Raw genomic sequence first — 17,803 nt, forward strand, 5'->3', positions numbered from 1 at the left:
TGCAAGGATTTTGCATCGCTCTTCTCTTTTCTTTTATACTCTTCTGATTTTTCCTGCAATAGAACCTAACTGATTTTCCTTCAAAGCCATGTTCCTTCGGGATATCTCTCATGCTACTGGGAAGTACTGCCGTAGTGCAGTAGAAATCCAGTATATTACAACTAAGTATCTAAGTATCTACATCATAATTAATCATTGTTCTGTTCATGCAATACATGAATCCCTTTTCTTTATTTCTTAGAATGTGTTTAACCTACTACTGTCTCAATCGTATATAACATTCCGAAAATTTCTGATCAAACCTTAAAGTTACACACCTTTTTTCTTGTTTATTATCTAACAAAATAAATATATTCTTGAAGAACTAGTTTTATTCATATTGATATCTATTTATTTCAATTAAAATGTAAGAATGCTACTTCGGGCCAAAAGACTTAAAGTGCACCAGGAGTTAAAAATATTTTTCACTATTTGTCTAGGTAGTTTCGTAATGTGATGCTGTTTTGCCATAAGTAGCTGAAATTAACTCCGCGCAGGTGACTATGCGCCAACCGTATAGTTTAATTATCATATTAAGCACCCCCTTTTTCTTATATTTAATTCAATTAAGTAGTAGTCAGTCACCCAAAACATCTACAATATCTTATTATGAGTCAGCATCAAAATTAAGTTCAAAAAATACTGTAATACCCAAAAGTTTTGTAAGTGACAATGCATCCACATCGAACGTGTAAGTATATAATTGGTATGAAATACTACGTTTTCATTCATTCATTTCTTCCGTCATTTTAAGGCTTCGATAATATTCTCTAGTTGCCGAATATTCGAGTTGTAAGGAGGCAGGGCATGAGTAATAACTTTTCTGAAAAGTGGAAACACGCTTATTTTGGCATTAATGTTAGTAATTTGTAGTCGTAATTAGTGTTGGGTGTAGTAATATCGAAATTAAATCTCTTCTAATAAAGTTTAAAGGAAATATTTCTTAGTAGTTTCTTTCCATTTAATTCCACTCAGATTAATACTTTGCTGTTTTTAATAACCGTTCGTCCATCGCAAGATAGGACTATGTGTATACTTTTACCACATCTCATCATTCAACTTGGGTATCAAATGAATGCAATGGTCCAAAACTTGAAATAAAAATATTTTAATTAACCTTTCGAATTACATATGAAATACATATTCTGTAACTTATCATTTTACTTACTATTTTTTACGTGCAATATTCAACAAATAATTTTTTGCTTTATAGTGCTTTTATGTCAAAAGTCAATTGAAGTAACTTTTTTTTTTTTAGTTTTTAGAAAATATAAAATCATGTTTGTTTTTTAATGACAAGTTAGTACTAAGCATTTCATATTACTTTCATATTGGAAATATGTCAGAAATTAGATGCTGATAAATATCTGATAAGTAATTAGTTACATAAATGAGAAAAAAATAAAAGCAACATTTTCACAAATGGAATTGAATTTTCTAGGAACTTCTGAGTTTTAAAACATTCTATAAAAATAGTTGGGTACTATTTCGTTTTGAGGACTGTAAGAAAATTACAGGGAAAATGTATGTGCATAAATGCCAAATGTAGCAAACGCTCCCATTTAACAGCGCGCCAAATCTAGTGTACGCACTGATTTCAGATTGCGTAAGTTTATATATTTCCATATTTCTCAAGATGCTATTTAAATACTAGTTTAATTTTTAAATCCTTTTTTGATATCCTATGGATTTTAAAATTTGGGAATTGTCCATGACATGTCTGCAATAGAATTTTGGATAAAGTGCAGAATCACCCACTGCTTGTCCTGTTTTTAAGAATTGCACATATTCGGTATCCATGTACACATTGATCTGTTTTCACTTAAAAAAAAAAAAAAAAATCTCAGAATTGCTTAAAAATGGCACTGTGTACACCCTCTATCTATGTACACATCGACTTATATTCACTTAAAAAGTAAAAGAAAATTGACAAAAATCCAATTGTTTTTACCCTTGTAAAAAGCGGCAAACAAATAAGTGGGCGAATCTGCACTTAATGAGGATTTTTGAAGAAAAGGCATCATTAATTATAGCAAATTATGTTTGAACAACCAATGAGATAAAATTATGTTTTAGCGATAACTCGGTAGCGATGCAGGCATCCATTCAGTTATGTTTATCAATTTTTATGTAAATTATCGTTGATCTTTACAATATGGTAACTGGTAGTTTGGCGACATTTTGGAGGCGATAAAGGTTACTACCTGGCACTTTGGTAATAATGTGAGCAGTACTCAGTTCCGATTACGCATTATTTTGTGTGAGGGAAATGAGAGATCATGGGATATGTCATGTGATATTATTGGACAAATTACGGTTCTTTAATCGGAAAAGGGGGAAAATCGGGAAAAAATCTGGAAATTTTGTATTTGGCTTTATTCTGTGTTGTGTGAAACAGTGTTCGTGAATTTTTGGATCCCATGGCCGTAACTAAAGTGAATTCGAAATGGGTATTTATGTATGTATTAATTTAATGTATGTGCTCATTTATATTTTAAGTAGTGTTTTTGAATTTAATTATATTTGAATTAAATGATAGTTATTTTGTGAATTTTATGTTTGTAGGAATTTGGTATACGTTTAAGTTGAAGTAAACGTGCATGGAAATAATTTAAATATTTGATACTAAGTATTTGTAATGCTTGCGGTATGAATTCGTTGGTGACGTGTATAACATAATAGATGATTTAGAGGTAAAAGTTTTTGGATATTTTGTTTATTTTATATGTGGAAATGTTCATATTTGGAAAGGGTAAATACTTTTTCGCGATCAGGTAATTTCATATATATTCTTTTTACCGGGTTTAAAGATTGAGAAAATTGTCATGTATTTTCGTGAAATTTTTCTAATTTATGAGAAAAAAGCAGTGTACATGGATATAGTGAAGAATGTGCGCAATGCCATTTTTGTGCAATTCTGGGATGTTTTTTTAAGTAAAAATAAGTCGGCGTGTACATGGTTTATGTGTATGTGTTATTTTGAAAAACGCGTAAGGAGTATGGTATTGTGTACTTTTTCCGAATTTTGCAGTGAATATTTGTCATAATTAAGCAGTTTTGTTAGATAACCATTTCGGTTGATCTTTACATTATGGTAACTTGGCGATTTTTTGGCGAAAATTTGGCAACCAACTATCCTACAGCAACCCTCTATTTTTTTTTCCCCACCGCCATTTTGTCTTCACGAAGTAAAGACATGTTTCTTTTCTTCTTATCTACTGAACACTTCTTCCAACAATCTACTAGCCGAATTACACTTATGCTAGAAATTTTATCAAACAAAACTGCTTAATCATGACAAATATTCACTGCAAAATTGGGAAAAAGTGCACAATACCATACACCTTACGCGTTTTTCAAAATAACACATACACATAAACCATGTACACGCCGACTTATTTTTACTTAAAAAAACATCCCAGAATTGCACAAAAGTGGCATTGCGCACACTCTTCACTATATCCATATACACTGCTTTTTTCTCATAAATTAGAAAAATTTCACGAAAATACATGACAATTTTCTCAATCTTTAAACCCGGTAAAAAGAAAATAAAATATATGAAATTACCTGATCGCGAAAAAGTATTTACCCTTTACAAATATGAACATTTCCACATATAAAATAAATAAAATATCCAAAAACTTTTACCTCTAAATCATCTATTACATTATACACGTCACCAATGAGTTCATACCGCAAGCATTACAAATACTTAGTATCAAATATTTAAATTATTTCCATGCATGTTTATTTCAACTTAAACATATACCAAATTCCTACAAACATAAAATTCACAAAATAACTATCATTTAATTAAAATATCACTAAACCATGTACACGTCGACTTATTTTTACTTAAAAAAAATCCCAGAATTGCACAAAAATGGCATTGCGCACACTTTCACTATATCCATGTACACTGCTTTTTTCTCATAAATTATAAAAATTTCACGAAAATACATGACAATTTTCTCAATCTTTAAACCCGGTAAAAAGAACATATATGAAATTACCTGATCGCGAAAAAGTATTTACCCTTTACAAATATGAACATTTCCACATATAAAATAAATAAAATATCCAAAAACTTTTACCTCTAAATCATCTATTACATTATACATATCACCAACGAATTCATACCGCAAGTATTACAAATACTTAGTATCAAATATTTAAATTATTTCCATGCACGTTTATTTCAACTTAAACGTATACCAAATTCCTACAAACATAAAATTCACAAAATAACTATCATTTAATTAAAATATCACTAAACCATGTACACGTCGACTTATTTTTACTTAAAAAAAATCCCAGAATTGCACAAAAATGGCATTGCACACACTTTCACTATATCCATGTACACTGCTTTTTTCTCATAAATTATAAAAATTTCACGAAAATACATGACAATTTTCTCAATCTTTAAACCCGGTAAAAAGAACATATATGAAATTACCTGATCGCGAAAAAGTATTTACCCTTTCCAAATATGAACATTTCCACATATAAAATAAATAAAATATCCAAAAACTTTTACTTCTAAATCATCTATTATATTATAAACGTCACCAACGAATTCATACCGCAACCATTACAAATACTTAGTGTCAGATATTTAAATTATTTCCATGCACGTTTACTTCAACTAAAACGTATACCAAATTCCTACAAACATAAAATTTACAAAATAACTATCATTTCATTAAAATATAATTAAATTCAAAAACACTACTTAAAATATAAATGAGCACATACATTAAATTAATAAAAATTACCTTACAATCCTAATTACTTTAAACTAAATCATTGCTAATAACAATTTTCCCAATAATACCAAATTTCTTTCCACCTTACATTTAGAACAATGCATAAAAATAATATCCTCAAATAATTAAAAATACTAACTTACCTAATCTTCTTCAGAATCTTGATTACGTGGCGGATACACTTTTCTAATTCATTCCATAAAATTATTCAAAGATTTTTTCTGCGAATTTTTCCTCCATACTTTCTCCGCTAAATAAAAAGCAAACTTCTCTTTATCACAATGCCTAAATACCCATTTCGAATCACTTTAGTTAGGGTCATGGGATCCAAAAGTTACACAACACAGAATAAAGCTAAATACAAAATTTCCACATTTTTTCCCGATTTCCCTCCTTTTCCGATTAAAGAACCGTAATTCGTCCATTAATATCACATGACATATCCCATGATCTCTCATTTTTTCCCTCATGCAAAATAATGCGTAATCGGAACTGAGTACTGCTCACATTATTACCAAAGTCCCAGGTAGTAACCTTTATCGCCTCCAAAATGTCGCCAAACTACCAGTTACCATATTGTAAAGATCAACCAAAATTTCTAGCATAAGTGTAATTCGGCTAGTAGATTGTTGGAAGAAGTGTTCAGTAGATAAAAAGAAAAGAAACATTCGTGAAGACAAAATGGCGGCGGGAAAAAAAAAAATAGAGCGTTGCTGTAGAAGAGTTGGTCGCCAAATTTTCGCCAAAAAAACGCCAAGTTACCATAATGTAAAGATCTAGCATAAGTGTAATTCGGCTAGTAGATTGTTGGAAGGTATTCAGTAGATAAAAAGAAAAGAAACATGTCTTTACTTCGTGAAGACAAAATGGCGGCGGGGAAAAAAAAATAGAGGGTTGCTGTAGAAGAGTTGGTCGCCAAATTTTCGCCAAAAAAACGCCAAGTTACCATAATGTAAAGATCAACCTAAATTATAATAATGATCTGAAATAGTTATTTAATCTTATGCTTCCACTTAGTCATGTTTAGCCTTTTTTATATAAATTATAATAATAAAAAAGTATTATATAAAATTAACCTTTCATCTAAATTGAAACATCAATCTTAGATAGTTATTTACTATTATACTTCCTTTCTTGCATTAGGGTTGCGGCAATTATTTTTGGCAGCACTGGCATCAATAGTTTGGCGATTTTTTACGGCCTTCAAAACTGAATATAGTCAAAAGTCTTTAATCCAGACTCGTTGGGACTTCGGCGATTCCGGATTATAGATTTTTCCATATTATAGATCATCAGTTTAAATCTGGTAAGATGGCATGCAGAAATTATAAAATTAAAAATGTGAAACCGTAATTTATGAAATAAAGAACAATTATGATCTAAAGGGTATCAAAATTTTAAAAAAAAAAAGCTTAATATTTATTTGTTTACTTTATTAAACATTTTTTTCAACGCGCGCATGTGTAAAGCATACATTATTCCTAGTCGAAATTAGAAAATTGCAACCAGAAAACTATTTGATGTGTATTCGTGATATTTATAATGACGAGGAATTTGATTTAAATCATCTCAAAGATTGAGTACATCGAGATGAAATACTACATTTAGTAAGGAATTATAAGCCGAATAAAATAAAAACATCTGCCCTGAAGATAAGGATAGTGCTGACAGATGAAGATAGGGATAGTGCTTCCAGTTCATTGCGCACCGCAACGTTGATTTAAATGCATTTTAATTTAAACCAGTCAGATTAAAAAAATGTTCTAAGAATCGAGTTTATTGCTTTTAAATTGCTAAGTTTGTTAATCAGTAATAGAAATATTAAATTTGGAAGTTCTTATGCTCTACTGAATGGCACATGGAGGATAAAGTATTTTATTTCAGTGCCAGCACATTGCTTATCAATAATCTTACATTTTGCCAAATGGCAAGTCTAGTGCACTAAAGCTAAAAATGTTTTATTTTGAACAGTGTTGCGACTACTCACTTTTAAATTGCTGGATTCATAAAATTCTTACAAGATCTGATTTAAATAAAAAAACAAATGCAAAACTCTAACTTCGAGGTGCACACGTTAAGGTGGAGAACTAAGTATATTCAAAGTTTGGTGGCTCTAGGGACTGCTGTGGCTGCTGTTTCACTATGAGAGAAACATATAGATATCATTGATTCTTTATTATTTAATAATAATATCTGCATCTTTAATAATACATATCATGTTTTATCTTGTTTTATTTGTTAAATTATCTTGACTTTCACTTTTATAACCAAAATTATTTAGAAACTGGTTGTGTAAAAAGTATAATTTTTAAAATTTGGACATATTTTTCTGGACATAAATTAAAAATGTGTACTTTTAAAAGTACTGTAACCAATCCCTTAACATAAACTGTTGGACTAACTGTGACAACAAGGCTGCCCTCTGGTGAGTAACCAGAGAAGTACTTCAGTAAAAGCCAAGTGTCCCACTTGATAGGTTGTGCCAGACTCTTGCTCTGTAATTTTTCTTAAAGTTAAATGTAATGTCCGTGTGTAACTTAAACCTTTTAATAAATACTTGTTACACTATACAGAACTCTTCTATAACCCTATCTAAAATGACCTCTTCACAGTACTTATTTTACAGAAATTAAAAATACGTACTTTTAAATTATGCACTTACTTTTTTTAAACTTTTTATAAAACTGGAATTTTTTTTAAGTTATGTGATATGAAGTGTCCAGCTTTCAAGAAAATATATAAAAAAGTAATTTTTCTTTGTTAACTTTTTTTTTTGTTTTTTTTTTTTTGTTATTGGAGTTTTGATTTTTGCCTTTCAACTGTATTTATCGATTAAAACATTTCATTGCTAACAAATTTATGGCATCTGCCCAGAAATTTGGCAGTTGTTATGTAAAGCAACCATTTCATTTTTAACAAAAACTTAATATTGTGCATTTTTCAGTATGTGATGATTTCCAAAAGATTTTGGTAAAAATATATTTAAGGGTGCCCCATTGGCGAAAATTGGCGATTGGCCAGCAAGGCACAATTTCAAGATGGCTGCTACACAAAATCAAAATAACAAGTCAAAGAATTGCACAAACTCGATGTCCATGTACATATCAGTCTGTTGTCACTTAAAAAATCATCAGAGAATTGCACAAACTTGGCATTTTGCACTCCCTTGACTTTTTTCATGTACACATCGATCTATTTTCACTTAAAAAAAAAATCAGGAGAATGACGTCATCATCTAATGTTAAAATAAAGTTACTCATCACTAAAACTGAACAGAATTTGTAGCCAATCGAAGCTCAATAAACTGCATTTTAAATCACATAATGAAATAACATAAAAAAGGAAATACACGTTATCACATATACAGACTATAAAAAGGAAATAGCTACTTACCATATTTAGAAATTTCTGTGTCTTAAGTCTTTAGCACAAAAAATTCCTTAGTAGCATCCAAAAACTTTCTAAAATTATCTGAACTGGAATATACATACTGCTGTCACCAAGTAAATGCACGAAAATAACAGTAAAAAATACCTTTTGTAGTGCCGGACTGTTGGTGGCATTTCTTTCATGAACCTTTCTTGCAAGAAACCCAAAGCCATCTGAGCGATCTTTAAATTTGACCATATGCATTTCCTTCATACAAACAGTACACTTATAATGACTACTAAGTAAACCTTCATTTACTTACCAGTCAATTAATGCTTTATTTTCCTTTTGTTCCAAATCGTACATAAACTTCAGATTAATCTCATCACATACAGCTATTTTACGATGTACAGCACAAAATAAGCAGCATACTTCCTAACTGACATCCAATGTAGCAATAAGCCCTTACAAATATTGGTTAGTCTATATTTTAGGGTACCCATTGAATTATCACCAAGGTGTTTTATTTATCACCAAATTGTTGTTTCATTTATTGCAACCTGAGTAGGGTAATGTACCCTGTTGTGTACTATGGAAACCCTGTTGTGACATAATTGGTTGTGTGATAGCGGTGAATTTGACTGATGGGAAAATATTTGTAAGGGCTTTTTTCTGTGTTGGATGTCAGTTAGAAATTATGTTGCTTATTTTATGCTGTACACTGTAAAATGGCTGTATGTGATGAGATTAATTTGAAGTTTCTGTATGATTTGGAAAGAAAGGGAAAAAAAGCATTAATTGACTGGTGTGTAAATGAAGTAGTCATTATAAGTGTCCTGTTTGTACAAAGGAAATGCATATGGTCAAAGATCTCTTAGATGGCTTTGAATGGGTTTGTTGGAAAAAAGGTTCATGCAAGAAATGCCACCGACAGGCCGGCACTATGGAGATTATTTTTTATTCTTATTTTTATGAATTTATATGCTGATGGCAATATGCATATTCTAGTTCAGGTAATTTTTTAAAGTTTTTGGGTGCTGTTAAGGAATTTTGTGTGCCACAGACTGAAGACAGAGAAATTTCTAAATATGGTAACTCGATACTATTTTCTTTTTGTAGTGCGTATATGCAATAATGTGTATTTCTCTTTTTATGTTGTTTCATTATGTGATTTAAAATGCAATTTATTGAGCTTTGATTGGCTATAAATTTTATTCAGTTTTGGAGATGAGTAACTTTATTTTAACATTACATAATATTGTCATCCTCCTGATTTTTTTAAAAGTGAAAATAGTTTGATGTGTGCATGAACAAAGGGAATGTGCAATGCCAAGTTTGTGCAATTACATGGACACCAAGTTTGTGCAATTCTTGGACTTATTATTTTGGTTTTTGTGTAGCTTCGATCTTGAAATTGTGCCTTTCTGGCTATTCACCAATTTTCACCAAGGGGCACCCTGAAGTATATTTTTACAGAAATATTTTCCCATCAGTGCCCACCAGCGGCCGAGCGGTAAAGTCGCTGAACACTGGTAGTTCGGTCCGAGGTTCGAATCCTGCGAACGGGCTGGCTGCATGGGTGTTTTCGTGGTTTTCCCCATGTGTAACGTGTATACGAGCCAGTTTCCCTTAGAAAGTCCTCCACGAAAGGCATCCCTCCCCTTAGGCAGATAGTCCTAGTGTGCTTTGCCATAATTAAATACACCACACACACCACACATTTTCCCATCAGTTAAATTCACTGCAATTGTGCACCCAATCACTTCATAATAAGGTTTCCGTAACATTTAACTACTCAGGTTAAAGTAAATGAAACAGCAATTTGGCGATAAATGGAACAACTTGGTGTTTAATCCAAGGGGCACCCTATAGACTAACCAAGATTTTTAATTGCTGTTTGAAGTCTTAAACTTGTCTTGCTTGTCTGAAGTCTTGAACTTGTCTTGCTTGTCTGAAGTCTTGAACAGAGCACACAAGGTCTGCTTGTGTTAAGGAATGCCTTTAGGAAAGAACTTAGTTATGCAAATAGCCTATTTTTATAGTACATATGAGGTACCAAATGAGGTTATGCTAAAACATAATGCAATCAGCTTATTCATCCACTTATATCCAAATGAATAACAGTTGGTTTGAAGTTTTAACATCTTACTGACTGATCAGTGTGCATAACTTAAGATTTCTAAGTTGATAAGATTTGCTTTTTGGCAGACAAAGTCGGATTTCATCTTTTGGAACCTTAAGGTCTTTAGGAAGCTGCATTTATTCTTCATTACAGTGACTTGTTTATTATTATTGAGTCATTGTTTGACTTGTTTGTATGATATGGTAGCTATGGTAAAAGAAAATTGCAAAGCAATAAATTCTGTGATGTGGGTGTTATTTTTTGCATGTAGTTTTGATGGTCGTATATCTGCAATTGCCATTAATACAGTTTTGAAAAGTTTTTCCTGCTCTATATGCTGGTGCTAGTGTTAGAAATGGTATCTTGGAACCATACATCCAGTTTTACAACAGGAATGCTTCTGCATGCAACTTTTAATGTTACATCTCCGAATATTTTAATATGTAGGTGCATATCATGATCAGGTGTGCATATTTTATTGGGAAGTAAAATGCATTTTTCTTGAAAGTATGTACCGCAGAATTTTAGTAAATCAAAAAATTTAATGCACGTTTTGTAGCTTAAATAATCAGTAATACTTTGTATATGTTTGTCCGTGATACATAAAGTGAAAGAACAGGTTGTCTGCATGAGATGTTTCGTAGAATTGATTTTCAGTTATTAATTAACTTTGATGTTTAATCAAGGAAGTAGTGATTTTCTTCTAATGGCAGGTACTATCATATCAGTATAAATGCATTTAATATAATAAAAATTTTTAACTTAGCTGTAGGTCGTTGATAAGGAAAATGTCTGCATTTCTCTTACTGGGTAAAAGTATGTTTTACTGGTATCCCTTGGTGAAAATTGGCGATTTTTGGCGCTACATTTATGCCGAGTTTGTGCAGTTCCTGTTATTTTGACTTTGTACCTAAAATTACCGCTACACAAAGCCAAAATAACAAGTCAAAGAATTGCACAAACTCAGTATCTGTGTACACATTGAGTTATTTTTCACGTGAAAAAAAAAAAAAAAATCACAGAATTGCACAAACTGGGCATTGTGCACTCCCTTGACTATTTATCCATGTACACATCGACCTATTTTCGCTTAAAAAAAATCAGAGAATTGCACAAACTTGGCATTGTGCACTCCCTTGACTTTTCTCATGCACTAATTGATATATTTTCGCTTTAAATGTCAAAGCACCCAATTCTAGGTAAAGGTATATTTACAGAACATTCAACTGCTCAGGTTACCATAAATGAAACAGCAACTTTGCGATAATACTTGGGGTACCCTTCAGTATACTCTAACTGCTTACTGGCAGTTAGTTGATCATGTGTGTCGTAACTAAAAAGTAGATTTTGTCGTATAAGTTTATAAACACTATAGAATTGACGCCAAAGCTACACTGTTGAAGCTAAATTAAATTAATAGTATTTCTGAGTATCTGTTGCCTACCTTATATGTATAAAAATACAGTTGGGAAGTTATATTCATTATTGTTGTATTTTGTGTCATTTAGTTCTCAGGTGGAAACAGGTAATAATACAGATACCACCAATGAAACATCTGGGTCAACAACTTCAACGGTTTCATCGCTTGATGCAGTTTTGCCACACAAAGGATCAGCTGAGGAAGAACATCATTCTAGTATGGCCATATTCTTTGTACTTATAGTAATGGGTAAGTATATTGATAATTGAGTGTCCATTTTGTTGTTACTGCTTTTGTTGCTTATAATTTGTGATGTGATATTTATGCATTGATACTGAAATGGGATTTTTTCTCATTCTCATTTTTCAGCTTTATGTATATTACTCATTCACTTACTGATTCAAACAAATTTCCAGTACCTGCCAGAAAGTGTATCTGTTGTTTTTCTTGGTAAGAATTCTTCATTTTATTATTATCATCTGTTTACATGTCTAGTAATTGTCCTTATATCCTTGGATATTTCATTCAAAATTTTCTAAAGATAACAGCAAGCACTTTTATGTCAGACGGTTAAGTTAGATGTATAAATTAAGCATTATAAGGCATTAGCAACATTAAATAAAATAATAAAGGATGTGTTCTGATTCCCCACACACAGGAAAGTCACAACAAAAGTACTGTTGAGGCAGTGCACCATGCTGCCAAAAAGTATTTATGTGCCATCTCACACAGTGTCGCCCAAAAAAATATTTATATGACAGCTCAAGTACAGTCAAAAGTCGTTAATCCGGACTCGTCAGGACTTCGGGGTTTCCGGATTATCAAGTTTTCCGGATTATAGATCATCAGTTTAAATCTGGTAAGATATGGCATGCAGAAATTATAAAATTAAAAATATGAAACCATAATTTATGAAATAGAGAGCAATTATGATCTAAAGGGTATCAAAATTTACAAAAAAAAAAAAGCTTATTATTTATTTGTTTACTTTATTAAACTAATGACGAGGAATTTGATTTAAATCATATCAAAGACGGAGTACATCGAGATGAAATACTACATTTAGTAAGGAATTATAAGCCAAATAAAATAAAAACATCTGCCCTGAAGATAAGGATAGTGCTGACAGATCAACTTCCAATTCATTGCGCGCCACGGCGTTCCCTCCCCCAGCCGCAGAGCAGCGTGAAATTGATAAACAGATTTCGGAATGGTTAGATAAACAAAGGATATGCCTTTATCCATTTTTTGCAGCAATTCCACTTTTTGTTTAATGGACTTCGAAACATATTTTCGCTTTGTAGATCCTTTACATATTAGTAAATATATATCAGAAATTCTATTTCACATAATCAAAAGTTCAAGCTTACTTTTATAAAATTGCTCTAACAGTCTGCAAAAAATAATAAGCCGGATCCAATTCGAAGATTTCAGAACAACGTAATCTGCAACATTAACTGAAATAGATAATTAGATAATTTTAGCTTAACTTATACTGTCCGTTATACATTAAACGCGCATTCGTAAACGTATTTTGTGCATGCGCACACGCATATTTGCAGCCGTAAAGGTCTTATGCGCATGCGTCAACGCGACGCATGAGCAGAAAGTTTGTAGCTTTTAGGTCTGGATTATAGATCATTCTGGACTATGGGTGTCTGAATTAACGACTTTTGACTGTATTCAATTTACATCCTTCCAGATGACTTTTCACTTCTGACATTTCAGCCAGTAACTGTAGACTGTGATCCCTCCAGTTTGGCATTGTGCATGATGTTCACCACATGTATGCTGTGATCTGTATTTGCTTAAAAAAATATGGGATAACTGTGTACTGTTCTGTTATCAGGACCAGATTCAAAGAGAACCCTAATCAGTGGGAAAAAAAAAATTAACTACTGAATTCTTATAATTGCTGAAACGGAAGTTGTTAAATGTTGTTTAGAGATGAAAATTTTTTAAGTGCTTCGTTAATGATATTAATTTGTCTCTGCCAATTGCAATCACCCTTAAAGGTGCAAGTCATTTATCTAGAACTGACTAGAGGAGTAAATTTTGAGGGCATAGGAAAAGAAAATGAAACTAAGAATAAGTCTTTTATTCAGTAGAATGACAGGGTTTGAAGCACAGTAGAAGGTAAACTAAAGTTTTGTGACATACAATTATAAAATTTTGCACATTTTAACTTTCATGGTGTTTTTTCTTCTACAAATAAAATACAGTGTTTAATACTTAAAAGATTCCATCCTAGATATGAACTACTAGAGTATCTACAGCATTTTTTTGGTAGTAGGGCTTAATAAGGGTTTCCAAAATATCCCATCCCGGATATTCTTAATCAAAATTGGAATGGATGTGGGAATGGAACGTAGTGTTGTCTATAAGATGCCCATAGCTTTGGCTAACTATAGATGTTCTCTTCATCTTTACCGCATTTAATTTGTGGATATGATCTTGTTAGGTATCTCAGGATCAGAAGAACAATATACTATAACAATACTGTAACTCTGTAATAATATACCGTATAATAATACAGTCAAAAGTCGTTAATTCGGACACCCATAATCCGGAATGATCTATAATCTAGACCGCAAAGCTACAAATTTTCTGCGCGTCGCATCGACGCATGCGCGTAAGACCTTTATGGCTGCGAATATGCGTGTGCGCATGCACATAATACATTTACGCATGCGCGCTTAATGTATAACGGACGGTATAAGCTAAGCTAAAATTATCTAATTCAGTTAATGTTGCAGATTGCGTTGTTCCTTAATCTTCGAATTGGATCCGGCTTATTATTTTTTGCAGACTGTTAGAGCAATTTTATAAAAGTAAGCTTGAACTTTCGATTATGTCAAATAGAATTTCCGATATGTATTTACTAATATGTAAAGGATTTACAGAGCGAAAGTATGTTTCGAAGTCCATTAAACAAAAAGTGGAATTGCTACAAAAAATGGATAAAGGCATATCCTTCGTTTCTCTAACCATTCCGAAATCTGTTTATCAATTTCACGCTGCTCTGCGGCTGGGGGGGGGACGCTGCAGCACGCGATGAATTGGAAGTTAATCTGTCAGTACTATCCTTATCTTCAGGGCCGATGTTTTTATTTTATTTGGCTTATAATTCCTTACTAAATGTAGTGTTTCATCTCGATGTACTTTGTCTTTGATATGATTTAAATCAAATTCCTCATCATTATAATTCGCTTCCGATAGTGAAGAAAGTGACACGAGGTTATTGAAAACGAAAAAATTTCGATTGACAAGTTAGTCAGTATTCTCGACACAGCAATTACAGGACTTGAACTGTAGAACTTTATAACTGAACAAGAAATTATGTCTGTTTATAGAATCAAAGGAAAAGTATTATCACATAAAACGAAGCAACTTAAACAACTTACATTGAAAGAAATGTTTAATAAAGTAAAGAAATAAATATTAAGCTTTTTTTTTGTAAATTTTGATATTCTTTAGATCATAATTGTTTTTTATTTCATAAGTTACGGTTTCATATTTTTAATTTTATAATTTCTGCTTGCTATCTTACCAGATTTAAACTGATGATCTATAATCCGGAATTGCCGAAGTCCTGACAAGTCCGGATTAACGACTTTTGACTGTACTATATTAATACAGTACAAAGTCCGTAATTTGGACGTCCATTATCCAGAATGATCTATAATCCGGACCTCAAAGCCACAAACTTACGCATGTGCGTTTGATGGGCGCGTGCGCGTAAAGCCAGTAAAGCGTTTACCTATGCGAGCTTCCGATAGTGAAGAAAGTAACAGAGAACGTTATTGAAAACGAAAAAATTTCAATCGACAAGTTAGTCAGTATTCTCGACACAGCAATTACAGGACTTGAACAGTAGAACTTTGTAACTGAACAAGAAATTATGTATATTTATAAAAAAATCAAAGAGAATGTATTAGCACAAAAACCGAAGCAACTTAAACAACTTGCATTGAAAGAAATGTTTACTAAAGTAAGCAAGTAAATATTAAGCTTTTTTTTTTTTTTTTTTTTTTTTGTAAATTTTGATCATAATTGCTCTTTATTTCATAAATTACGGTTTCATATTTTTAATTGCATAATTTCTGCATGCCATCTTACCAGGTTTAAATTCATTGATCTATAATCCGGAATCGCCGAAGTCCCAACGAGTCTGGATTATTGATTTTGTATTGTATCACTGCTCTAATGCAGAGATATAGGCCCATTAAATCTAAACGGAAGTTTATATTTTGCTGAATTTAATCTGTTTTGAATATTTACAATGCAAATTGCAATAAATAAAAATCACTTATTTAAAATAAAAAGGTATAAAATTTTAATGGCTTGTTGTAGAAGGAACAGATAAGTAATCAAAAATAAAAATCGAAAGTCCGTGACTCAAGATCAACTAGATAAGTATATTAAAAAATTACTGAGGAGATGAATCGTAAGAAGGTGTAGTGGTGACATGGCTGACATGGGTTAGTTGTTGTGTTGAGCATTCAACTATCTGCCGATACTGGAACTTTGGTGCTTTCCAATTATCCCCATTCCAACTGTAAAATCCTGAACTCATTTGTGGCTTTGGAGAGCATTTTCGAATCGTTGGCAGTTTTGGAGAATATTTGCAAACTAATTGTCGACTTCAAAGAGAAAAGTTTAAGTATCCTTATGTCTATTTTGGCATTGCTTATATTTTTTAACATTATTTTTTAAGACAGACACACACACACACACACACACACACTTCTCAGATAAGTCACACATACACCAATCAAAAATTATGTTTGAAGAGATCACATAATTTTATTGATGTATGCTCCTTTGTCCAATAATAAATAAAGCAAACAGTTGTCATGAACAAGATATGACTATTTTAAAACCATTTTTCAACCCATATTGTAGTATTTTGCTGGAATTTCCATAAAATGTGGCCATTTAAGAAATACATCATCACAGAATGGAAATTTTTGCAGCCTCTGTTGTTCAACATTTTGTTTAAAAAAAAAAAAAAAAAAAAAAAAAAAAAAAACCCTCCTTCTGCTTTACTCTTTTTTTATGTAACAGCATTTTCCCCCATAGCCAGAAAACTCCACAGTCATGTTATGATTCATTATGACAAAAACAAATTTAGTGAATGCAAAAAGAAATATTAATTAGGGAAAAAAGATCGCTGGGCGGCAGAAAGTACCAGAGGGCAAAATCTTGACTTTCCAGTAGCTCTAGTTGATTTGGCATAGAAATTCTGCACATTTACAGGAATGATAGAACATGGAAACACTAAAGACTTCTGAGAAAGTCTCTGTGGCTAGCAATGAAGGATGTCAGTGACAGGACAGCAAGCTCCCTAATTTCACATGCATATAATGTAGACTGTACCTTGAAATGGCGATGACTTTTTAGACTTATAAGTAGATGTTTGCGACATCATTCTTTGCCTCCATGGCAGGTAGGAATGGAAGCAAATTCCGAGCATGTTTAATAATTGCCTTAATTATTGTATAAGTTTTTTCATTCTAAAAAACTCAGTTATGTATACATTAAATATGCGGTGTTCTGCAAATATTAAATCAAATAATTTTTTCTTTCAGGTGCCTTGATTGGCCTAATTCTGAAACTGTTTTCAAATAACAACCTGGGCAACTGGCAGGTGATATGTTTATGAATTATGTATAATTAAAAAATTATTATATATATTTAATAATTCCAGTTCAGTATTATGTCTGAGATTTGAGATCTAAGTTGAGGCTTTAAAATATACGGTACATATTTTTAACGTAGTATATAATGTCGTAATTTAAAAACAATTACAGAAACCAGAATAAAGTTTCTGAAAATAAGCAAGTATTTTATTACTATATACTTCATTTCAGATTCAGCAGAAGATGTGATTCTTTAATGTAACATTTTCTTAATGCCTTTTTTACAAAACAGAATACGGCAGAAGTAGATGACTTTTCTTTTCTTTTCTTTTCTTTTTTTTTTTTTTTACAAAGAATGTGTATTCTTAAAATTAAAAAGTAAATAGATAGTAAAGAAAGTAAAATAAAATAAAATAATAAAAATATAGATTAGGGCATT

General features: G+C 31.7%; 1 protein-coding gene across 1 annotated transcript in view; it reads left to right on the forward strand.

Annotated features, from left to right (window-relative positions):
- The first annotated feature begins 452 nt into the window (after positions 1-452).
- Positions 453-17,803, forward strand: part of Nhe1 (Na[+]/H[+] hydrogen exchanger 1) — a 134,957-nt gene continuing 117,606 nt past the window's right edge. Inside the window, exons 1-4 of the mRNA XM_085825100.1 lie at positions 453-730; positions 11,811-11,971; positions 12,092-12,172; positions 17,314-17,372. Coding sequence (XP_085681226.1) covers positions 543-730; positions 11,811-11,971; positions 12,092-12,172; positions 17,314-17,372 — 489 coding nt within the window. The 5' untranslated portion in view covers positions 453-542. The remainder of the gene's footprint in view (positions 731-11,810; positions 11,972-12,091; positions 12,173-17,313; positions 17,373-17,803) is intronic.

This window comes from Stegodyphus dumicola, chromosome 10 (assembly GCF_044657685.1).
Source record: "Stegodyphus dumicola isolate Sdum_Otavi_A_Nest chromosome 10, ASM4465768v1".
Lineage (NCBI taxonomy): Eukaryota > Metazoa > Arthropoda > Arachnida > Araneae > Eresidae > Stegodyphus > Stegodyphus dumicola.